Source organism: Oncorhynchus gorbuscha, unplaced genomic scaffold (genome assembly GCF_021184085.1).
Source record: "Oncorhynchus gorbuscha isolate QuinsamMale2020 ecotype Even-year unplaced genomic scaffold, OgorEven_v1.0 Un_scaffold_1006, whole genome shotgun sequence".
NCBI classification, from domain to species: domain Eukaryota; kingdom Metazoa; phylum Chordata; class Actinopteri; order Salmoniformes; family Salmonidae; genus Oncorhynchus; species Oncorhynchus gorbuscha.
Genome location: NW_025745921.1, coordinates 25,001 through 49,744, shown reverse-complemented (window position 1 = coordinate 49,744; position 24,744 = coordinate 25,001). Strand labels below are relative to the sequence as shown.

Genomic DNA, 24,744 nt, shown 5'->3' with positions numbered 1-24,744 from the left:
GAAGTGGAGTACGGCTTCAGAGAGCAAACAACGAAGTGTCAATTGTCAGCTGACCTCTCACAATGTAGAACAACACACCTGGGTGACATGACTGAGTGATGAGTTGAGTGGACAACAAACAATCAACCCTGATACTTGAGTAGCCTGGAATCCAAACTGAATATCACTCTGTTTCACCCGATATGGTTTGGATTCCAGGCTACTCCTCGTCATTGAGGAAACATCTGAGATACCTTACCGGTGGTATGACAATGAACTGGGTAGGCAGGCGAACAATCATCCTGCTAATGGTTCTGGATTAAAAGCATCATGTCCTTTGTCAGGGTGAAAGGCCCTACACACATCTGACCTGTTCTTTACAAGGATACAGTTTCCACAGATGAACAGGATGATGAAGTAGATACAGACCAGCATCCCTGGGAAGGACGCCCCTCCGTAGGCCATGATGCCGTCATACATCACTGAGTTCCAGTCCTCACCTGTCAGGATCTGAGAACACAGGAACAGATGAAGGAGCAAAACTATAGACAACAACTATTCACCATAGACAACAACTATTCACCATAGACTACAACTATTCACCATAGACAATAACTATTCACCATAGACAACAACTATTCACCATAGACAACAACTCTTCACCATAGACAACAACTATTCACCATAGACTACAACTATTCACCATAGACAATAACTATTCACCATAGACAACAACTATTCACCATAGACAATAACTATTCACCATAGACTACAACTCTTCATCATAGACAACAACTATTCACCATAGACAATAACTATTCACCATAGACAATAACTATTCACCATAGACAATAACTATTCACCATAGACAACAACTATTCACCATAGACAACAACTATTCACCATAGACAACAACTATTCACCATAGACAATAACTATTCACCATAGACTACAACTCTTCATCATAGACAACAACTATTCACCATAGACAATAACTATTCACCATAGACAATAACTATTCACCATAGACAATAACTATTCACCATAGACAACAACTATTCACCATAGACAACAACTATTCACCATAGACAACAACTATTCACCATAGACAATAACTATTCACCATAGACAATAACTATTCACCATAGACAACAACACTTCACCATAGACAACAACTCTTCACCATAGACAACAAGAAAGTTACAGATACTCAAATGACTGGACCTTGAGAACAGAGTAGAGTAGAGTATAATAGAGTACAATACAGTAGAGTATAGTATAATAGAGTACAGTACAGTAGAATACAGTATAATATATTACAGTAGACTAGACTAGACTACAGTATAACAGAGTACAGTACAGTAGAGTATAGTATAACAGAGTACAGTAGACTAGACTACAGTATAACAGAGTACAGTACAGTAGAGTATAGTATAACAGAGTACAGTAGACTAGACTACAGTATAATAGAGTACAATACAGTAGAGTATAGTATAACAGAGTACAGTAGACTAGACCCAATCTGTAAGTCGCTCTGGATAAGAGCGTCTGCTAAATGACTTAAATGTAAATGTTAAATGTAGACTACAGTATAACAGAGTACAGTAGACTAGACTACAGTATAATATAGTACAGTACAGTAGAGTATAGTATAATAGGGTACAGTAGACTAGACTACAGTATAATATAGTACAGTAGAGTATAGTATAATAGGGTACAGTAGACTAGACTACAGTATAATATAGTACAGTAGAGTATAGTATAATAGGGTACAGTAGACTAGACTACAGTATAATAGAGTACAGTACAGTAGAGTATAGTATAATAGGGTACAGTAGACTAGACTACAGTATAATATAGTACAGTACAGTAGAGTATAGTATAACAGAGTACAGTAGACTAGACTACAGTATAACAGAGTACAGTACAGTAGACTACAGTATAATATAGTACAGTACAGTAGAGTATAGTGTAATAGGGTACAGTAGACTAGACTACAGTATAATAGAGTACAGTACAGTAGAGTATAGTATAATAGGGTACAGTAGACTAGACTACAGTATAATATAGTACAGTAGAGTATAGTATAATAGGGTACAGTAGACTAGACTACAGTATAATAGAGTACAGTACAGTAGAGTATAGTATAATAGGGTACAGTAGACTAGACTACAGTATAATAGAGTACAGTAGACTAGACTACAGTATAATAGAGTACAGTAGACTAGACTACAGTATAATAGAGTACAGTACAGTAGAGTATAGTATAATAGGGTACAGTAGACTAGACTACAGTATAATATAGTACAGTAGAGTATAGTATAATAGGGTACAGTAGACTAGACTACAGTATAATAGAGTACAGTACAGTAGAGTATAGTATAATAGGGTACAGTAGACTAGACTACAGTATAATAGGGTACAGTAGACTAGACTACAGTATAATATAGTACAGTAGAGTATAGTATAATAGGGTACAGTAGACTAGACTACAGTATAATAGAGTACAGTACAGTAGAGTATAGTATAATAGGGTACAGTAGACTAGACTACAGTATAACAGAGTACAGTAGACTAGACTACAGTATAACAGAGTACAGTAGACTAGACTACAGTATAATAGAGTACAGTACAGTAGAGTATAGTATAATAGGGTACAGTAGACTAGACTACAGTATAACAGAGTACAGTAGACTAGACTACAGTATAATATAGTACAGTACAGTAGAGTATAGTATAATAGGGTACAGTAGACTAGACTACAGTATAACAGAGTACAGTAGACTAGACTACAGTATAATATAGTACAGTACAGTAGAGTATAGTATAATAGGGTACAGTAGACTAGACTACAGTATAATAGAGTACAGTAGAGTATAGTATAATAGAGTACAGTAGACTAGACTACAGTATAATAGAGTACAGTACAATAGAATACAGTAGAATATAGTACAGTAGACTACAGTCGAATATAGTCCAGTAGACTAGACTACAGTATAATAGAGTACAGTACAGTAGAATACAGTAGAATATAGTACAGTAGACTACAGTAGAATAGAGTACAGTACAGTAGAATACAGTAGAATATAGTACAGTAGACTACAGTAGAATATAGTACAGTAGACTACAGTATAATATAGTACAGTAGACTACAGTAGAATAGAGTACAGTACAGTAGAATACAGTATAATATAGTACAGTAGACTACAGTAGAATATAGTACAGTAGACTACAGTATAATATAGTACAGTAGACTACAGTATAATATAGTACAGTAGACTACAGTATAATATAGTACAGTAGACTACAGTATAATATAGTACAGTAGACTACAGTATAATATAGTACAGTAGACTACAGTATCATAGAGTACAGTAGACTACAGTATCATAGAGTACAGTAGACTAGACTAGACTGTAATCATTCTCCCTTCTCTCCTTACCTGAAAGTATAATAGACTAGTATAGACTGTAATCATTCTCCCTTCTCTCCTTACCTGAAAGTACAATAGACTAGACTAGACTGTAATCATTCTCCCTTCTCTCCTTACCTGAAAGTATAATAGACTAGTATAGACTGTAATCATTCTCCCTTCTCTCCCTACCTGAAAGACGGTGAGCAGCGACTGGGGGAAGTTGTCGAAGGTTGACCGGCGCGTCTCATCGAAGTTGAACTTGCCTCCGAAGAGCTGCATGCCGAGCAGGCTGAAGATGATGATGAAGAGGAAGAGTAGCAGTAACAGGGAGGCGATGGAGCGAACAGAGTTAAGCAGCGATGCCACCAGGTTACTCAGAGAGTTCCAATACCTGAGAAAAAGAGAGAATGGAGAGAGAGAGAGGGAGAGAGAGAGAGAGAGAGAGAGAGAGAGAGAGAGAGAGAGAGAGAGAGAGAGAGAGAGAGAGAGAGAGGGAGAGAGGAAGAGAGAGAGAGAGAGGGAGAGAGGGAGAGAGAGAGTGAGAGTGAGAGGGAGAGGGAGAAGGAGATAGAGAGAGAGGGAGAGAGAGAGAGAGGAGACAGAGAGAGAGAGAGAGAGAGAGAGAGAGAGAGAGAGAGAGAGAGAGAGAGAGAGAGAGAGAGAGAAAGAAAGAGAGAGGAGAGCGAGAGAGAAAGAGAGAGGAGAGAGAGGGAAGAGAGAGAGAGAAAGAGAGAGGAGAGAGAGAGAGGAGAGAGAGAGAGGAAGGGAGAGAGAGAGAGGAAGGGAGAGAGAGAGAGAGAGAGAGAGAGGAGAGAGAGAGAGAGGAGAGAGAGAGAGAGAGAGAGAGAGAGAGAGAGAGAGAGAGAGAGAGAGAGAGGAAGGGAGAGAGAGAGAGAGAGAGAGAGAGAGAGGAAGGGAGAGAGAGAGAGGAGAGAGAGAGAGAGAGAGAGAGAGAGAGAGAGGGAGGGAGAGAGAGAGAGAGAGAGAGAGAGAGAGAGAGAGAGAGAGAGAGAGAGAGAGGAGATAGAGGGAGGGAGGGAGAGAGAGAGAGAGAGAGAGAGAGAGAGAGAGAGAGAGAGAGAGAGAGAGAGAGAGAGAGAGAGAGAGAGAGAGAGAGAGAGAGAGAGAGAGAGAGAGAGAGAGAGAGAGAGAGAGAGAGAGAGAGAGCAGAGAGAAAGAGAGGAGAGAGAGGGAAGAGAGAGAGAGAAAGAGAGAGAGAGAGAGAGAGGAGAGAGAGAGAGGAAGGAGAGAGAGAGAGGAGGAGAGAGAGAGAGAGAGAGGGAGAGAGAGAGAGAGAGAGAGAGAGAGAGAGAGAGAGAGAGAGAAAGAAAGAGAGAGAGAAGGGAGAGAGGGAGAGAGAGAGAGAGAGAGAGAGGAGAGGGAGAGAGAGAGGGGAAGGGAGAGAAAGAGAGAGAGAGAGAGAGAGAGAGAGAGAGAGAGAGAGAGAGAGAGAGAGAGAGAGAGCGAGGAGAGCGACAGAGAGAGGAGAGAGAGGAAGGGAGAGAGAGAGGGGAAGGGAGAGAGAGAGAGAGAGGAAGAGAGAGAGAGAGAGAGAGGGAGAGAGAGAGCGAGAGAGAGAGGGAGAGGGAGAAGGAGATAGAGAGAGAGGGAGAGAGAGATAGAAACAGAGTTGGAGTCAGCATCCGAACTACAATACCCAAGACACCACAGGGCAATGACCACTCTGGCACTCAACCCACAGAGCTGTCACAGTTACTACTGTTGACTACAGTACCCAGGAGGCAGCAGGTGAGAGAAAGGGCTACCGCACTGGATTGTGGTCCTGTCTGTAGACCGTTTTGTCCTGTGCCATGTTATTAAAGGACCAGTGCTTCTATTTCCCCTGTGACAAAATAGTCTGTGGGAGCTTCCCTCGTACCTGGCGTCACTGAGTGTCTAGTGACAGAGCACTTCCTGTGAGACCTGAGGCAGCACTGAACCAAGGCATCAGCTAACTTCAATTCCGCTTCAATGAGTGAACATGACCACGTAAAAACATGTGTACTAGTGTTGGTCTAGTACTGGTGTAGTACTGGTGTAGTACTGGTGTAGTACTGGTGTAGTACTGTATTAGACTGAGTATTGGTGTACTGTTGGTCTAGTACTGGTGTAGTACTGGTGTAGTACTGGTGTAGTACTGTATTAGACTGAGTATTGGTGTACTGTTGGTCTAGTACTGGTGTAGTACTGTATTAGACTGAGTGTTGGTGTACTGTTGGTCTAGTACTGGTGTAGTACTTAATAAGACTGAGTGTTGGTGTAGTACTGTATTCGACTGAGAGGAGAGACCTAGACAGTGACTAGAGAGGAGAGACCAGATAGTGACTAGAGATGAGAGACCAGACGGTGACTAGAGAGAAGAGACCAGACAGTGACTAGAGAGAAGAGACCAGACAGTGACTAGAGAGGAGAGACCAGACAGTGACTAGAGAGAAGAGACCAGACAGTGACTAGAGAGGAGAGACCAGACAGTGACTAGAGAGGAGAGACCAGACAGTGACTAGAGAGGAGAGACCAGATAGTGACTAGAGAGGAGAGACCTAGACAGTGACTAGAGAGGAGAGACCAGACAGTGACTAGAGAGGAGACACCAGACAGTGACTAGAGAGGAGAGACCTAGACAGTGACTAGAGAGGAGAGACCAGACCGTGATGAGAAGAGACCAGACAGTGACTAGAGAGGAGAGACCAGACAGTGACTAGAGAGGAGACACCAGACAGTGACTAGAGAGGAGAGACCTAGACAGTGACTAGAGAGGAGAGACCAGACCGTGATGAGAAGAGACCAGACAGTGACTAGAGATTAGAGACCAGACAGTGACTAGAGAGGAGACACCAGACAGTGACTAGAGAGGAGAGACCAGACAGTGACTAGAGAGAAGAGACCAGACAGTGATTAGAGAGGAGAGACCAGACAGTGACTAGAGAGGAGAGACCAGACAGTGACTAGAGAGGAGAGACCAGACAGTGACTAGAGAGGAGAGACCTAGACAGTGACTAGAGAGGAGAGACCAGACCGTGATGAGAAGAGACCAGACAGTGATTAGAGAGGAGAGACCAGACAGTGACTAGAGAGAAGAGATCAGACAGTGACTAGAGAGAAGAGACCAGACAGTGACTAGAGAGGAGACACCAGACAGTGACTAGAGAGGAGAGACCTAGACAGTGACTAGAGAGGAGAGACCTAGACAGTGACTAGAGAGGAGAGACCTAGACAGTGACTAGAGAGGAGAGACCAGACAGTGACTAGAGAGGAGACACCAGACAGTGACTAGAGAGGAGAGACCTAGACAGTGACTAGAGAGGAGAGACCTAGACAGTGACTAGAGAGGAGAGACCTAGACAGTGACTAGAGAGGAGAGACCAGACCGTGATGAGAAGAGACCAGACAGTGACTAGAGAGTAGAGACCAGACAGTGACTAGAGAGGAGACACCAGACAGTGACTAGAGAGGAGAGACCTAGACAGTGACTAGAGAGAAGAGACCAGACAGTGATTAGAGAGGAGAGACCAGACAGTGACTAGAGAGGAGAGACCAGACAGTGACTAGAGAGGAGAGACCAGACAGTGACTAGAGAGGAGAGACCAGACAGTGACTAGAGAGGAAAGACCAGACAGTGACTAGAGAGGAGAGACCAGACAGTGACTAGAGGAGAGACCAGACAGTGACTAGAGAGGAGAGACCAGACAGTGACTAGAGGAGAGACCAGACAATGACTAGAGAGGAGAGACCAGACAGTGACTAGAGAGGAGAGACCAGACAGTGACTAGAAAGGAGAGACCAGACAGTGACTAGAGGAGAGACCAGACAGTGACTAGAGGAGAGACCAGACAGTGACTAGAAAGGAGAGACCAGACAGTGACTAGAGGAGAGACCAGACAGTGACTAGAGAGGAGAGACCAGACAGTGACTAGAGAGGAGAGACCAGACCGTGACTAGAGGAGAGACCAGACAGTGACTAGAGAAGAGACCAGACAGTGACTAGAGAGGAGAGACCAGACAGTGACTAGAGGAGAGACCAGACAGTGACTAGAGAGAAGAGACCAGACAGTGACTAGAGAGGAGAGACCAGACAGTGACTAGAGAGGAGAGACCAGACAGTGACTAGAGAGAAGAGACCAGACAGTGACTAGAGAGGAGAGACCAGACAGTGATGAGAAGAGACCAGATAGTGACTAGAGAGAAGAGACCAGACAGTGACTAGAGAGAAGAGACCAGACAGTGACTAGAGAGGAGAGACCAGACAGTGATGAGAAAGAAGAGACCAGACAGTGACTAGAGAGGAGAGACCAGACAGTGACTAGAGAGGAGAGACCAGACAGTGATTAGAGAGGAGAGACCAGACAGTGACTAGAGAGGAGAGACCAGACAGTGACTAGAGAGGAGAGACCAGACAGTGACTAGAGAGAAGAGACCAGACAGTGACTAGAGAGGAGAGAACAGACAGTGATGAGAAGAGACCAGATAGTGACTAGAGAGAAGAGACCAGACAGTGACTAGAGAGAAGAGACCAGACAGTGACTAGAGAGGAGAGACCAGACAGTGATGAGAAAGAAGAGACCAGACAATGACTAGAGAGGAGAGACCAGACAGTGACTAGAGAGGAGAGACCAGACAGTGACTAGAGAGAAGAGACCAGACAGTGACTAGAGAGGAGAGACCAGACAGTGACTAGAGAGGAGAGACCAGACAGTGACTTGAGAGAAGATACCAGACAGTGACTAGAGAGGAGAGACCAGACAGTGACTAGAGAGAAGAGACCAGACAGAGACTAGAGAGGAGACACCAGACAGTGACTAGAGAGGAGAGACCAGACAGTGACTAGAGAGAAGAGACCAGACAGTGACTAGAGAGAAGAGACCATTGATTTGATAAAATAGCATGTCATATATCACTTAGTCCATAGTAAAGACACAACACAGGGTGGGGCTCACATGTATAGGAAAACTAGGAAAGCACACATGAACACAAACACACCTGTCCTCTGATAACACACAAACATACAATAATAATAATAATATATGCCATTTAGCAGACGCTTTTATCCAAAGCGACTTACAGTCATGTGTGCATACATTCTACGTTTGGGTGGTCCCGGGGATCGAACCCACTACCCTGGCGTTACAAGCGCCATGCTCTACCAATACAAACACAGGCCCAGGCCGATAGTATTGAAGTTCTCGACGTTCAAGGACATGGTGGCGGTTCTGCAAAGAGCCAATAACTTGAGGGGAACGTACATCTCTCTCAACAAAGATGATCCTGAAGCTGTGCTCCAGAGGAGAATATAACTGATACTGGGCATGAAAGCTGCCAGAGCGCTTGGGGATATTGCTTATATCCAATATGAAAGGCTCAATGTCCACCCTCCCTCCCAAAAGCCTGGAAGGGATTAGAGAGCCAAGCCTATGGGTTCGTAGCTTCAACCCCGCAGCGCACACACACACACACACACACACACACACACACACACACACACACACACACACACACACACACACACACACACACACACACACACACACACACACACACACACACACACACACACACACACACACACACACACACACACACACACATTGATTAATGGACTGCTAAATGTGCTTTAGCAGTCCAAAAATAAAAAATATATTTTTTATCTTGCTTTGTTTATTCTTGTCCATATGATGTCTATCTCTGAGAAGCTGCCCAGGAAAGGGCTGAGACCATGTTAATGTATGTAGCTTTAGAAATAAGGTTCACTAAATCAATAACGTGCTGATATCAGATAACATTCATATATTAGCAATTTCTGAGACTCACTTAGATAATTCATTGGAGGATTTAAACTCAGCAAAAAAATAATCGTCCTCTCACTGTCAACTGCCTTTATTTTCAGCCAACTTAACATGTGTAAATATTTGTATGAACATAACAAGATTCAACAACTGAGACATAAACTGAACAAGTTCCACAGACATGTGACTAACAGAAATGGAATAATGTGTCCCTGAACAAAGGGGGGGTCAAAATGATAAGTAACAGTCAGTATCTGGTGTGGCCACCAGCTGCATTAAGTACTGCAGTGCATCTCCTCCTCATGGACTGCATCAGATTTGCCAGTTCTTGCTGTGAGATGTTACCCCACTCTTCCACCAAGCCACCTGCAAGTTCCCAGGCATTTCTGGGGGGGAATGTTCCTAGCCCTCACACTCCGATCCAACCGGTCCCAGACGTACTGAATGGGATTGAGATCCGGGCACTTCGCTGGCCATGGCAGATCACTGACATTCCTGTCTTGCAGGAAATCACTCACAGAACGAGCAGTATGGCTGGTGGCATTGTCATGCTGGAGGGTCATATCAGGATGAGCCTGCAGGAAGGGTACCACATGAGGGAGGAGGATGTCTTCCCCTGTAACGCACAGCGTTGAGATTGTCTGCAATGACAACAAGCTCAGTCCGATGATGCTGTGACACACCGCCCCAGACCATGACGGACCCTCCACCTCCAAATCGATCCCACTCCAGAGTACAGGCCTCGGTGTAACGCTCATTCCTTTGACGATAAACGCGAATCCGACCATCACCCCTGGTGAGACAAAAACGTGACTCGTCAGTGAAGAGCACTTTTTGCCAGTCTTGTCTGTTCCAGCACGGTGGGTTTGTGCCCATAGGCAAAGTTGTTGCCGGTGATGTCTGGTGAGCACCTGCCTTACAACAGGCCTACAAGCCCTCAGTTCAGCCTCTCTCAGCCTATTGAGGACAGTCTGAGCACTGATGGAGGGTTGTGCGTTCTGAGTGAAACTCGGGCAGTTGTTGTTGCCATCCTGTACCTGTCCCGCAGGTGTGATGTTCGGATGTACTGATCCTGTGTAGGTGTTGTTACACGTGGTCTGCCACTGTGAGGACGATCAGCTGTCCGTCCTGTCTCCCTGTAGCACTGTCTTGGGCGTCTCACAGTACGGACATTGCAATTCATTGCCGTGGCCACATCTGCATTCCTCACGCCTCCTTGCAGCATGCCTAAAGAATGTTCACGCAGATGAGCAGGGACCCTGAGCATCTTTCCTTTGGTGTTTTTCAGAGTCAGTAGAAAGGCCTCTTTAGTGTCCTAAGTTTTCATAACTGTGACCTTAATTGCCTACCGTCTGTAAGCTGTTAGGGTCTTAACAACCGTTCCACAGGTGCATGAACAGTCTGAGCACTGATGGAGGGTTGTGCGTTCTGAGTGAAACTCGGGCCGTTGTTGTTGCCATCCTGTACCTGTATCGCAGGTGTGATGTTCGGTGTCTTAACAACCGTTCCACAGGTGCATGTTCATTCATTGTTTATGGTTCATTGAACAAGCAGGGAAACACTTTACAATGAAGATCTGGGAAGTTATTTGGATTTTTACGATCTATGAAAGACAGCGCCCTGAAAAAGGGTCATTTCTGTTTTTGCTGAGTTTGGCAGTAGCAATACAAGGATGTAACATCTATAGAAGAGACAGGGATACTTATGGGGGAGGTGTTGCTATTATACAGCACCAGTCAAAAGCTTGGACACACCAACTCATTCAAAGGTTTTACTTTCTTTTTTTTTTACATTGTAGAATAATAGTGAAGATTTAAAAACTATGAAATAACACATATGATAAAAATAAAAATAATATATATATATATATACAGGGGATTAGAAATGATGCAGACAATTGCATAGATGGAAGCTACAATCTATCTGATCTACCCCCTAAACAAAGGTTCCTACAGCTGGGCCTAAAACAGTGTATAAGAGACCATACAAACGTGTGTGGATGATGTTTAAAATACGTGTTGGTCTGATGTGATGATTAACGAGCATCCAGACGCTGCACTTTGTGAAATTGCTTCTTTCCGATAATTGATAAGCACGTACCTGTTCAATTGACAGTTAGAACTCCATGGATTGATGAGGAATTGAAAAACTGTATGGTTGAAATGAGATAATATGTCTGTCTGCACATCTGACTGGCCGCAAATTGAGAAATGATGTGACTAAACTCAACTCAAAGAAGAAAGTGTATTACGAAGCCCAGATCAATGATCTAAAGAATGAAAGTTTTATGGGCAGAAAGACCAATTCAACTCCATCTTTCATGGAATCAGATGGCTTATTCATCCCAAAACCATTTGATGTTGCCAATTATTTATATGATTAGTTGGCAAACTAACTTAAGCAGAAAATGTCAACAACGAACAGTGAGCCATCATACCCAATCCTTTAAAAATAATAATAATAATGAAAGAAAAACATCTGTAAGTTTGAATTTTGTAAAGTTAGTGTGCGACAGCTGGAAAGATGATTGTTATCAATCAATAGTGACAAACCTCCTGATATTGACAACTTAGATGGAAGGATACTGAGGGCAGACAACCACATATCACAGGCATATAAAGTAAAATAAATTCTCAATAACGTAGCTATCAGTAGAGTTGGGGGGAGGTGGGGGGGGGGGGGTCAAGTGCAAGTGCTGGTTAAGTTTTTTTGAGGTGAGGAGGAGGATCATTTAAGATACTGTGTGAAGAGGTAGGGTTTCAGATGTTTTCAGAAGATGGGCAGAGACTCTGCTGTTCTAGCTTCAGGGGGAAGCTGGTTCCACCACTGGGTTGCCAGGACAGAGAAGAGCTTGGACTGGGCTGATAGAGACAGAGGGTACATGATAGACTGCAGCAGCTGTACAGGACAGAGACAGGACAGAGCTTGGTCTGGGCTGATAGAGACAGAGGGTACATGATAGACTGTGTACAGGACAGAGAAGAGCTGTATAGAGACAGGACATGATAGAAGCAGCTGTACAGGACAGAGAAGAGCTTGGTCTGGGCTGATAGAGACAGAGGGTACATGATAGACTGTAGCAGCTGACAGGACAGAGAAGAGCTTGGTCTGGGCTGAGAGACAGAGGGTACATGATAGACTGTACAGGACAGAGAAGAGCTTGGTCTGGGCTGATAGAGACAAAGGGTACATGATAGACTGCAGCAGCTGTACAGGACAGAGAAGAGCTTGGTCTGGGCTGATAGAGACAGAGGGTACATGATAGACTGTAGCAGCTGTACAGGACATAGAAGAGCTTGGACTGGGCTGATAGAGACAGAGGGTACATGATAGACTGCAGCAGCTGTACAGGACAGTGAAGAGCTTGGACTGGACTGAGAGGGAGCTACCCTCCCGTAGGGGTGACAGGACATAGAAGAGCTTGGACTGGACTGAGAGGGAGCTGCCCTCCCGTAGGGTGACAGGACATAGAAGAGCTTGGACTGGACTGAGAGGGAGCTGCCCTCCCGTAGGGGTGACAGGACATAGAAGAGCTTGGACTGGACTGAGAGGGAGCTGCCCTCCCGTAGGGGTGACAGGACATAGAAGAGCTTGGACTGGACTGAGAGGGAGCTGCCCTCCCGTAGGGGTGGGAGGACCAAGAGACCTGAGGTGGCAGAACGGAGTGTTCGGGTTGGAGTGTAGGGTTTGATCAGAGCCTGAAGGTAGGGAGGGGCAGTTCCTCTTACTGTTCCATAGATAAACACCAGGGTCTTGTAGTGGATGCGAGCTTCGACTGGAAGCCAGTAGAGTGTGTGCAGGAGTGGGGTGAGTTGAGAGAACTTGGGACGGTTGAAAGCCAGGAGGGCTGTAGCATTCTGGATAAGTTGCAGGGGTTTGATAGCACAAACAGGGAGCCCAGCCCACAGCGAGTTGCAGTAGTCTAGACGGGAAAGGACATGTGCCTGGATTAGGACCTGCGCCGCTTCCTGTGTGAGATAGAGTCGTACTCTACTGATGTTGTAGAGAATGAACCTGCAGGAACAGGTCACTGCTTTGATGTTTACATAGAACAACAAGGTGTTGTCCAGGGCCACGCCAAGGTTCTTTGCACTCTGGGAGGGTGACACTGTGGAGTTGTCAACCGTGATGGAGATGTCTTTGAGCGGGCAGGTCGTCCACAGGAGGAAGAGCAGCAGAGGTTGAGCTTTAGGTGGTGGGCTCACATCCCAGTTGAGGAATCAGCCAGGTAACCAGAAATGTGTGTTGCCACCTGGGTGTCAGAAGCCGGGAAGGAGAAAAGTTGTCTGCATAGCAATGATAGGAGAGACCATGTGAGGATATGATGGAGCCGAGTGACTTGGTGTATAGAGAGAAGAGGGTCTAGAACCGAGCCCTGGGGGACACCAGTAGTGAGAGTACGTGGTGCAAACACAGATCCTCTCCACGTCGCGTGGTAGGAGCGGCCTGCCAGACAGGATGCAGTGTGTACAGAGCCTGAGACAACCAGCCCTGAGAGGGTGGAGAGGAGGATCTGATAGAGCCTGAGACACCCAGCCCTGAGAGGGTGGAGAGGAGGATCTGATAGAGCCTGAGACACCCAGCCCTGAGAGGGTGGAGAGGAGGATCTGATAGAGCCTGAGACACCCAGCCCTGAGAGGGTGGAGAGGAGGATCTGATAGAGCCTGAGACACCCAGCCCTGAGAGGGTGGAGAGGAGGATCTGATAGAGCCTGAGAGGGTGGAGAGGAGGATCTGATAGAGCCTGAGACACCCAGCCCTGAGAGGGTGGAGAGGAGGATCTGATAGAGCCTGAGACACCCAGCCCTGAGAGGGTGGAGAGGAGGATCTGATAGAGCCTGAGACACCCAGCCCTGAGAGGGTGGAGAGGAGGATCTGATAGAGCCTGAGACACCCAGCCCTGAGAGGGTGGAGAGGAGGATCTGATAGAGCCTGAGACACCCAGCCCTGAGAGGGTGGAGAGGAGGATCTGATAGAGCCTGAGACACCCAGCCCTGAGAGGGTGGAGAGGAGGATCTGATAGAGCCTGAGACACCCAGCCCTGAGAGGGTGGAGAGGAGGATCTGATAGAGCCTGAGGAGGATCTGATAGAGCCTGAGACACCCAGCCCTGAGAGAGCCTGAGACACCCAGCCCTGAGAGGGTGGAGAGGAGGATCTGATAGAGCCTGAGACACCCAGCCCTGAGAGGGTGGAGAGGAGGATCTGATAGAGCCTGAGACACCCAGCCCTGAGAGGGTGGAGAGGAGGATCTGATAGAGCCTGAGACACCCAGCCCTGAGAGGGTGGAGAGGAGGATCTGATAGAGCCTGAGACACCCAGCCCTGAGAGGGTGGAGAGGAGGATCTGATAGAGCCTGAGACACCCAGCCCTGAGAGGGTGGAGAGGAGGATCTGATAGAGCCTGAGACACCCAGCCCTGAGAGGGTGGAGAGGGGGATCTGATAGAGCCTGAGACACCCAGCCCTGAGAGGGTGGAGAGGAGGATCTGATAGAGCCTGAGACACCCAGCCCTGAGAGGGTGGAGAGGAGGATCTGATAGAGCCTGAGACACCCAGCCCTGAGAGGGTGGAGAGGAGGATCTGATGGTTCACAGTGTCGAAAGCAGAGAATAGATCTAGGAGGATGAGAACAGAAGAGAGAGAGTCAACTTTGGCAGAGCAGAGAGCCTCTGTGACACCGAGGAAAACAGTCTCTGTTGAGTGACCCGTCTTGAAGCCTGACTAGTTAGGGTCAAGAAGATAGTTCTGAGAGAGATAACGAGGACTTTGATCAAAGACAGAACGCTGAAGTGGTGTGGGGGCGGTGCTTTGGCAAAGTGGGTGGGGTTATATCCTTCCTGTTTGGCCCTGTCCGGGGGTGTCCTCGGATGGGGCCACAGTGTCTCCTGTCCCCTCCTGTCTCAGCCTCCAGTATTTATGCTGCAGTAGTTTGTGTCGTGGGGCTAGGGTCAGTTTGTTATATCTGGAGTACTTCTCCTGTCCTTTTCGGTGTCCTGTGTGAATCTAAGTGTGCGTTCTCTAATTCTCTCCTTCTTTCTTTCTCTCTCTCGGAGGACCTGAGCCCTAGGACCATGCCCCAGGACTACCTGACATGATGACTCCTTGCTGTCCCCAGTCCACCTGGCCATGCTGCTGCTCCAGTTTCAACTAGGACCTGAGCCCTAGGACCGTGCCCCAGGACTACCTGACATGATGACTCCTTGCTGTCCCCGGTCCACCTGACTGTGCTGCTGCTCCAGTTTCAACTGTTCTGCCTTGTTATTATTCGACCATGCTGGTCATTTATGAACATTTGAACATCTTGGCCATGTTCTGTTATAATCTCCACCTGGCACAGCCAGAAGAGGACTGGCCACCCCACATAGCCTGGTTCCTCTCTAGGTTTCTTCCTAGGTTTTGGCCTTTCTAGGGAGTTTTTCCTAGCCACCGTGCTTCTACACCTGCATTGCTTGCTGTTTGGGGTTTTAGGCTGGGTTTCTGTACAGCACTTTGAGATATCAGCTGATGTACGAAGGGCTATATAAATAAATTTGATTTGATTGATTTGATTTGATTTTGAAGTATTTTGGAAAGAAAAGAAAGAAGGGATACAGATCTATAGTTTTTGATGTCAGATGAGTCAAGTTTCTTGAGGAGGGGAGCAACTCGGGCCATTTTGAAGTCAGAGGAGACGTAGCCAGTTGTCAGGGATGAGTTGTCAGGGATGAGTTGTCAGGGATGAGTTGCTGAGGGATGAGCTGTCAGGGATGAGTTGTCAGGGATGAGTTGATGAGGGATGAGTTGTCAGGGATGAGTTGTCAGGGATGAGTTGTCAGGGATGAGTTGATGAGGGATGAGTTGTCAGGGATGAGTTGTCAGGGATGAGTTGATGAGGGATGAGTTGTCAGTCATCTTGATAGAGAGGGGAGAAAGTCTCCAGAGATGGTCTGGAGAATGGAGAAGAGGATGGGATCGAGTGGCCAGGTTGTTGGAGCGGCCAGACAACAGGAAGTCATCTGGATAGAGAGGGGAGATAGAGGTCAAGGCGTAGGGTAGTTCTGTGTGAGTGAGACCAGTGGACTCAATAGGCTGAGTTAATGAGGAGCAGATGTCGTCAACCTTTTTTTGCAGAGAGGGAGGAGGGAGGAGGGAGAGGGTGGAGGATTAAGGAGTGAGGTCAAGGTGGAAAAGAGATTCCTAGGGTCAGAGGCAGACACATGACATTCAGAGTGGTAGAAAGTGGCTTTAGCAGCAGATACAGAGGAAGAGAAGGTAGAGAGGAGGGAGGGAAAGGAGGATAGGTCCTCTGGAAGTTTAGTTTTCCTCCATTTTCTCTCAGCTTCCCGCAGCCCTGTTCTGTAAGCTCGCAATGAGTCACTTAGCCACGAAGCAGGAGGGGAGGGCCGAGCCGGCCGGGAGGTAAGGGGACAGTGCGAGTCATAGGATGCAGAAAGGGAGGAGAGTAGGATTGAAGAGGCAGAATCAGGAGACAAGAGGAAGAAGCATTTAGCAGAAGGGAGAGATGATAGGACAGAAGAGGAGATAGTAGGGGGAGAGAGAGAGAAGATTGCGACGACGCATGGCCATCTGGGTAGGAGCTGAGGGGCTTGGGTTGGAGGAAAGGGAGACAGAAAAGGAAACAAAGTAGTGATCAGAGACCTGGGGGGGAGGGGTTGCAGTGAGATTAGTAGTCCTAATAAAATACCAATACATCCTCTCCACTCCCCCCTCCTCTCCTCTTCCGCCTCCTCTCTTCCCCCCCTCCTCTCCTCTCCTCCTCCTCTCCTCTTCCTCCTCTTCTCCCCCCTCTCCTCTCCTCTCACCCCCTCCTCTCCCCCTCTCTCACCCCATCTCTCACCCCATCTCTCCTCCTCTCCCTCTCTCTCACCACATCACTCCTCCTCTCCCCTCACTCACCCCATCACTCCTCCTCTCCCTCTCTCTCACCCCATCTCTCCCCCTCTCCCCCTCTCTCACCCCATCACTCCTCCTCTCCCCCTCTCTCATCCCATCTCTACTCCTCTCCCTCTCTCTCACCCCATCACTCCTCCTCTCCCCCTCTCTCACCCCATAATTCCTCCTCTCCCTCTCTCTCACCCCATAATTCCTCCTCTCCCCCTCTCTCACCCCATCTCTTCTCTCCTCTTGTGTCCTCTGAATAGGGGTCAGAGGTCAGGGGTAAAGGTAAACATGGAGGGTGAGTTATACTCAACTCTGAGATTAGTAGTGGTGGCCAGGAGGAAGGGAGGGAGGCACCTGTTGTACATGTGGCTTTAAAGTGAAGAAGAAAGAGGACCTTTGACCTCTGGTCTAAAGTAGTGCACTATATAGGAAATATGGTACCGTTTGGGACACAGCCATGGAGAGAGTAATAGTGTGATGGAGTCTGCCAGCAGCACCAATGAACTGTATAGCCTCAGTAGAACTAGCTGGAAGCTACATTACTATATTATTGGAATATAGTGAACCCTGCCAGCAGCACCAATGAACTGTATAGCCTCTGTAGAACTAGCTGGAAGCTACATTACTATATTATTGGAATATAGTGAACCCTGCCAGCAGCACCAATGAACTGTATAGCCTCTGTAGAACTAGCTGGAAGCTACATTACTATATTATTGGAATATAGTGAACCCTGCCAGCACCACCAATGAACTGTATAGCCTCAGTAGAACTAGCTGGAAGCTACATTACTATATTATTGGAATATAGTGAACCCTGCCAGCAGCACCAATGAACTGTATAGCCTCTGTAGAACTAGCTGGAAGCTACATTACTATATTATTGGAATATAGTGAACCCTGCCAGCACCACCAATGAACTGTATAGCCTCAGTAGAACTAGCTGGAAGCTACATTACTATATTATTGGAATATAGTGAACCCTGCCAGCACCACCAATGAACTGTATAGCCTCAGTAGAACTAGCTGGAAGCTACATTACTATATTATTGGAATATAGTGAACCCTGCCAGCACCACCAATGAACTGTATAGCCTCAGTAGAACTAGCTGGAAGCTACATTACTATATTATTGGAATATAGTGAACCCTGCCAGCAGCACCAATGAACTGTATAGCCTCAGTAGAACTAGCTGGAAGCTACATTACTATATTATTGGAATATAGTGAACCCCACCAGCAGCACCAATGAACTGTATAGCCTCAGTAGAACTAGCTGGAAGCTACATTACTATATTATTGGAATATAGTGAACCCCGCCAGCACCACCAATGAACTGTATAGCCTCAGTAGAACTAGCTGGAAGCTACATTACTATATTATTGGAATATAGTGAACCCTGCCAGCAGCACCAATGAACTGTATAGCCTCAGTAGAACTAGCTGGAAGCTACATTACTATATTATTGGAATTTAGTGAACCCCGCCAGCACACTTCATTACCCACAATTCAAAACGCATTAACTGTGAAATGAAATGGATCCACTCAACTAGAAATGGCTTCCCTCCCCTCCCGGATACGGTGTTGTAACATGGACAGGGTGACAGAGAGAGGACAAGTACCCTTGGATGGTGACTGATGGAAACTGTACGTGTTACTAATGATTAACATGTCGACTGTTGCTAGATGGAAGGTCCTTTTACGCTGCACTGGGCACAAAGCCACAGCAGATCAACAGTAGTCCACTATATAGGGAATAGGGTTCTGGTCAACAGTAGTCCACTATATAGGGAATAGGGTTCTGGTCAACAGTAGTCCACTATATAGGGAATAGGGCTCTGGTCAACAGTAGTCCACTATATAGGGAATAGGGTTCTGGTCAACAGTAGTCCACAATGTAGGGAATAGGGCTCTGGACAACAGTAGTCCACTATGTAGGGAATAGGGTTCTGGTCAACAGTAGTCCACTATATAGGGAATAGGGTTCTGGTCAACAGTAGTCCACAATGTAGGGAATAGGGCTCTGGTTAACAGTAGTCCACTATATAGGGAATAGGGCTCTGGTTAACAGTAGTCCACTATATAGGGAATAGGGCTCTGGTTAACAGTAGTCCACTATATAGGGAATAGGGCTCTGGTTAACAGTAGTCCACTATATAGGGAATAGGGTTCTGGTTAACAGTAGTCCACTATGTAGGGAATATATACTATACCTTGTGATTTTGAAGATGCGTAGAAGGCGTACGCAGCGGAGCACAGAGATGCCTAGTGACTGTGTTATGTGGTACTATACCTTGTGATTTTGAAGATGCGTAGAAGGCGTACGCAGAACAGAGATGCCTAGTGACTGTGTTATGTGGTACTATACCTTGTGATTTTGAAGATGCGTAGAAGGCGTACGCAGCGGAGCACAGAGATGCCTAGCGGGGACATGATCTTGGTCTCCACCAGAATGGTCTCCAGGATGCCTCCACACACCACGAAGCTGTCAAAGCGGTTGAACAGAGACACGAAGTAGGCCTGTAGACCCAGGCTGTACATCTTTAACAGCATCTCCCCTGTAAACAATGCCAGCAGGACCTTGTTGGCTATGTCTGAGGAGAGAGAGAGAGAGAGAGAGAGAGAGAGAGAGAGAGAGAGAGAGAGAGAGAGAGAGAGAGAGAGAGAGAGAGAGAGAGAGAGAGAGAGAGAGAGAGAGAGAGAGAGAGAGAGAGAGAGAGAGAGAGAGAGAGAGAGAGAGAGAGAGAGAGAGAGAGAGAGAGAGAGAGAGAGAGACAGAGAGAGAGAGAGAGAGAGAGAGAGAGAGAGAGAGAGAGAGAGAGAGAGAGAGAGAGAGAGAGAGAGAGAGAGAGAGAAAGGGAGAGAGAGAGAGAGAGGGAGAGAGAGAGAGAAAGCAAGGGAGAGAGAGAGAGAAAGCAGAGAGAGAGAGAGAGAGAGAGAGAGAGAGAGAGAGAGAGAGAGAGAGAGAGAGAGAGAGAGAGAGAGAGAGAGAGAGAGAGCGAGACAGACAGAGAGAGAGAGACAGAGAGAGAGAGAGAGAGAGTGGGAGAGAGAGAGAGAGATAGAGGGAGAGAGAGAGAGAGAAAGCAAGGGGGAGAGAGAGAGAGAGAGAGAGAGAGAGAGGAGAGAGGGTGGTGAGGGTATATAACTTCAAGTAACTGTCCAGTATTTACAGATTTATATGAAATATGACCTAGAATTGAGTGAAATAAGGTCATTAAGTTGGTTATGAAGCAGCTTTTCTTACCAGGACGACGCTGGGCCAAACCCTCCCCTAACCCGGATGACGCTGGGCCAAACCCTCCCCTAACCCGGTCGACGCTGGGCCAAACCCTCCCCTAACCCGGACGACGCTGGGCCAAACCCTCCCCTAACCCGGACGACGCTGGGCCAAACCCTCCCCTAACCCGGACGACGCTGGGCCAAACCCTCCCCTAACCCGGACGACGCTGGGCCAAACCCTCCCCTAACCCGGACGACGCTGGGCCAAACCCTCCCCTAACCCGGATGACGCTGGGCCAAACCCTCCCCTAACCCAGACAATGCTGGGCCAAACCCTCCCCTAACCCGGACGGCGCTGGGCCAAACCCTCCCCTAACCCAGACAATGCTGGACCAAACCCTCCCCTAACCCGGACGACGATGGGCCAAACCCTCCCCTAACCCGGACGATGCTGGGCCAAACCCTCCCCTAACCCGGACGACGCTGGGCCAGACCCTCCCATAACCCGGACGACGCTGGGCCAAACCCTCCCCTACCCCGGACGACGCTGGGCCAAACCCTCCCCTAACCCGGACGACGCTGGGCCAAACCCTCCAATAACCAGGACGACGCTGGGCCAAACCCTCCCCTAACCCGGATGACGCTGGGCCAAACCCTCCCCTAACCCGGACGACGCTGGGCCAAACCCTCCCCTAACCCGGACGACGCTGGGCCAACCCGGACCCTCCCCTCCCCTAACCCGGACAATGCTGGGCCAAACCCTCCCCTAACCCAGACAATGCTGGACCAAACCCTCCCCTAACCCGGACGACGCTGGGCCAAACCCTCCCCTAACCCGGACGACGCTGGGCCAAACCCTCCCTAACCCGGATGACGCTGGGCCAAACCCCCCTAACCCAGACAATGCTGGGCCAAACCCTCCCCTAACCCGGACGGCGCTGGGCCAAACCCTCCCCTAACCCAGACAATGCTGGACCAAACCCTCCCCTAACCCGGACGACGCTGGGCCAAACCCTCCCCTAACCCGGACGACGCTGGGCCAGACCCTCCCCTAACCCGGACGACGCTGGGCCAAACCCTCCCCTACCCCGGAACCAGGGCCAAACCCTCCCCTAACCCGGACGACGCTGGGCCAAACCCTCCCCTAACCAGGACAACGCTGGGCCAAACCCTCCCCTAACCAGGACAACGCTGGGCCAAACCCTCCCCTAACCAGGACAACGCTGGGCCAAACCCTCCCCTAACCCAGACAATGTTGGGCCAATGGGACTCCCGGCCATGGCCGGTTATGGCACAGCCCGGGAATTAACCCGGGTCTGTAGTAACGCCTCTAGCAATGCGATACAGTGCTTTAGACCGCTGCGCCACTCAGGAGGCCCAGAATATTAACTTTTAAAAGTGAGATTTTCACTGTAAAATTACTTTAGGATTAGTGAGGTGTAGTAACCAACAGCTTATTGGATAAAGGAGAGAGGTGAATAGAAGGAGGGAATAAAGGAGAAAGACTAAACAACAGAGATGATTTAATAAAGATATTCTGGCTACTCTGAGGAGAGAAGAAGAGAAAGACTAAACAACAGAGATGATTTAATAAAGATATTTTGGCTACTCTGAGGAGAGAGGAAGAGAAAGAATAAACAACAGAGATGATTTAATAAAGATATTTTGGCTACTCTGAGGAGACAGGAGGAGAAAGACTAAACAACAGAGATGATTTAATAAAGATATTTTGGCTACTCTGAGGAGACAGGAGGAGAAAGACTAAACAACAGAGATGATTTAATAAAGATATTTTGGCTACTCTGAGGAGAGAGGAAGAGAAAGACTAAACAACAGAGATGATTTAATAAAGATATTTTGGCTAAACTCTGAGGAGAGAGGAAGAGAAAGACTAAACAACAGAGATGATTTAATAAAGATATTTTGGCTACTCTGAGGAGAGAGGAAGAGAAAGACTAAACAACAGAGATGATTTAATAAAGATATTTTGGCTACTCTGAGGAGAGAGGAAGAGAAAGACTAAACAACAGAGATGATTTAATAAAGATATTTTGGCTACTCTGAGGAGAGAGAAGAGAAAGACTAAACAACAGAGATGATTTAATAAAGATATTTTGGCTACTCTGAGGAGAGAGGAGGAGAAAGACTAAACAACAGAGATGATTTAATAAAGATATTTTGGCTACTCTGAGGAGAATAAAGATATTTTGGAGGAGAAAGACTAAACAACAGAGATTTAATAAAGATATTTTGGCTATTTTAATAAAGATATTTTGGCTACTCTGAGGAGAGAAGAAGAGAAAGACTAAACAACAGAGATGATTTAATAAAGATATTTTGGCTACTCTGAGGAGAGAGGAAGAGAAAGACTAAACAACAGAGATGATTTAATAAAGATATTTTGGCTACTCTGAGGAGAAATATGATGAGGAGAGAGGAAGAGAAAGACTAAACAACAGAGATGATTTAATAAAGATATTTTGGCTACTCTGAGGAGAGAAGAAGAGAAAGACTAAACAACAGAGATGATTTAATAAAGATATTTTGGCTACTCTGAGGAGGAGAGAAAAGACTAAACAACAGAGATGATATTTTGAAAGACTAAACAACAGAGATGATTTAATAAAGATATTTTGGCTACTCTGATTATTTAATAAAGGAGAGAGAGAGGAGAAAGACTAAACAACAGAGATGATTTAATAAAGATATTTTGGCTACTCTGAGGAGAGAGGAAGACTAAACAACAGAAAATAAAGACTAAACAACAGAGATGATTTAATAAAGATATTTTGGCTACTCTGAGGAGAGAGGAAGAGAAAGACTAAACAACAGAGATGATTTAATAAAGATATTTTGGCTACTCTGAGGAGAGAAGAAGAGAAAGACTAAACAACAGAGATGATTTAATAAAGATATTTTGGCTACTCTGAGGAGAGAAGAAGAGAAAGACTAAACAACAGAGATGATTTAATAAAGATATTTTGGCTACTCTGAGGAGAGAAGAAGAGAAATTACAACACAAAGAATTGAACAACAAATCTGTGAAGAATGTGAGTTGGTGAGCAGTGTTGTTAGCAGGATAATAACACCAGTTCAGAAGTAACACAAACATACCTCTGAACCATCATGGCTCCCTCCACTCGTGTTTGTGAATAAGAATATTTTATTTACACAATGTGACAGATGCTATTCTGTGTTGTTGTCTCTGTACCTTGGGGAACCAGGATGTACCAATGGTAGCAAACTCTTTGTGTCTCAGTCAGGAGAAATAAACTTCTGTTATTGAGTTGTTTTAAGATAAGTGATTGTATTTGTAAGTCGCTCTGGATAAGAGCGTCTGCTAAATGACTTAAATGTTAAATGTTAAATGTATTATAGTACTATATGTACCAGATAATGTACAATACACTATGGTGCTGAGATAATGAAATAAAATGTACTGGAACTTGAGTTGGTGTTGATGTGTCAGTACCTTGGGCCTCTGTGAGCCAGTCAGCCTGTTTATGGTGCTCTGAAGGTGGTGTTGATGTGTCAGTACCTTGGGCCTCTGTGAGCCAGTCAGCCTGTTTATGGTGCTCTGAAGGTGGTGTTGATGTGTCAGTACCTTGGGCCTCTGTGAGCCAGTCAGCCTGTTTATGGTGCTCTGAAGGTGGTATTGATGTGTCAGTACCTTGGGCCTCTGTGAGCCAGTCAGCCTGTTTATGGTGCTCTGAAGGTGGTATTGATGTGTCAGTACCTTGGGCCTCTGTGAGCCAGTCAGCCTGTTTATGGTGCTCTGAAGGTGGTATTGATGTGTCAGTACCTTGGGCCTCTGTGAGCCAGTCAGCTTGTTTATGGTGCTCTGAAGCGATGGTTAGAGTGTTGAGGAAGACCAGGAAGATCACCAGCCAATAGAACACGCTGGATTTGACCCCCGCTCGACACTTACGACGACACAGACGGTTCCACCGCCGCGAGTACCGACTGTAGAGAGAGAGAGAGAGAGAGAGAGAGAGAGAGAGAGAGAGAGAGAGAGAGAGAGAGAGAGAGAGAGAGAGAGAGAGAGAGAGAGAGAGAGAGAGAGAGAGAGAGAGAGAAGGGAGAGAGGGGAGGAAGACAGACAGAGGGAGAGAGGAGGAAGAGAGAGAGAGAGAGAGAGAGAGAGAGAGAGAGAGAGAGAGGGAGAGGTAGAGGGGGAGAAAGAGAAAAGGGAGAGAGGGGGAGAAAGACAGACAGAAGGAGAAAGGAGGAAGAGAGAGAGAGAGAGAGAGAGAGAGAGAGAGAGAGAGAGAGAGAGAGAGAGAGAGAGAGAGAGAGAGAGAGAGAGAGAGAGAGAGAGAGAGGAGAGAGAGAGAGAGGAGGAGGAGAGAGAGAGAGAGGAGAGGGAGAGGGAGAGAGGGGGAGAAAGACAGAGAGGGAGAGGGAGAGAGGAGGAAGAGGAGAGGAAGAGGAGGGAAGAGGAGAGGAAGAGGAGAGGAAGAAGAGAGGAAGA

At 46.8% G+C, this 24,744-nt stretch overlaps 1 protein-coding gene across 1 annotated transcript in view; it reads right to left on the bottom strand.

Annotated features, from left to right (window-relative positions):
• Positions 1 to 24,744, bottom strand: part of LOC124020959 (voltage-dependent L-type calcium channel subunit alpha-1C-like) — a 117,441-nt gene that overhangs the window by 82,271 nt on the left and 10,426 nt on the right. The window contains 4 exon segments of the mRNA XM_046336272.1: positions 369 to 489; positions 3,584 to 3,785; positions 19,420 to 19,645; positions 24,076 to 24,236. Coding sequence (XP_046192228.1) covers positions 369 to 489; positions 3,584 to 3,785; positions 19,420 to 19,645; positions 24,076 to 24,236 — 710 coding nt within the window.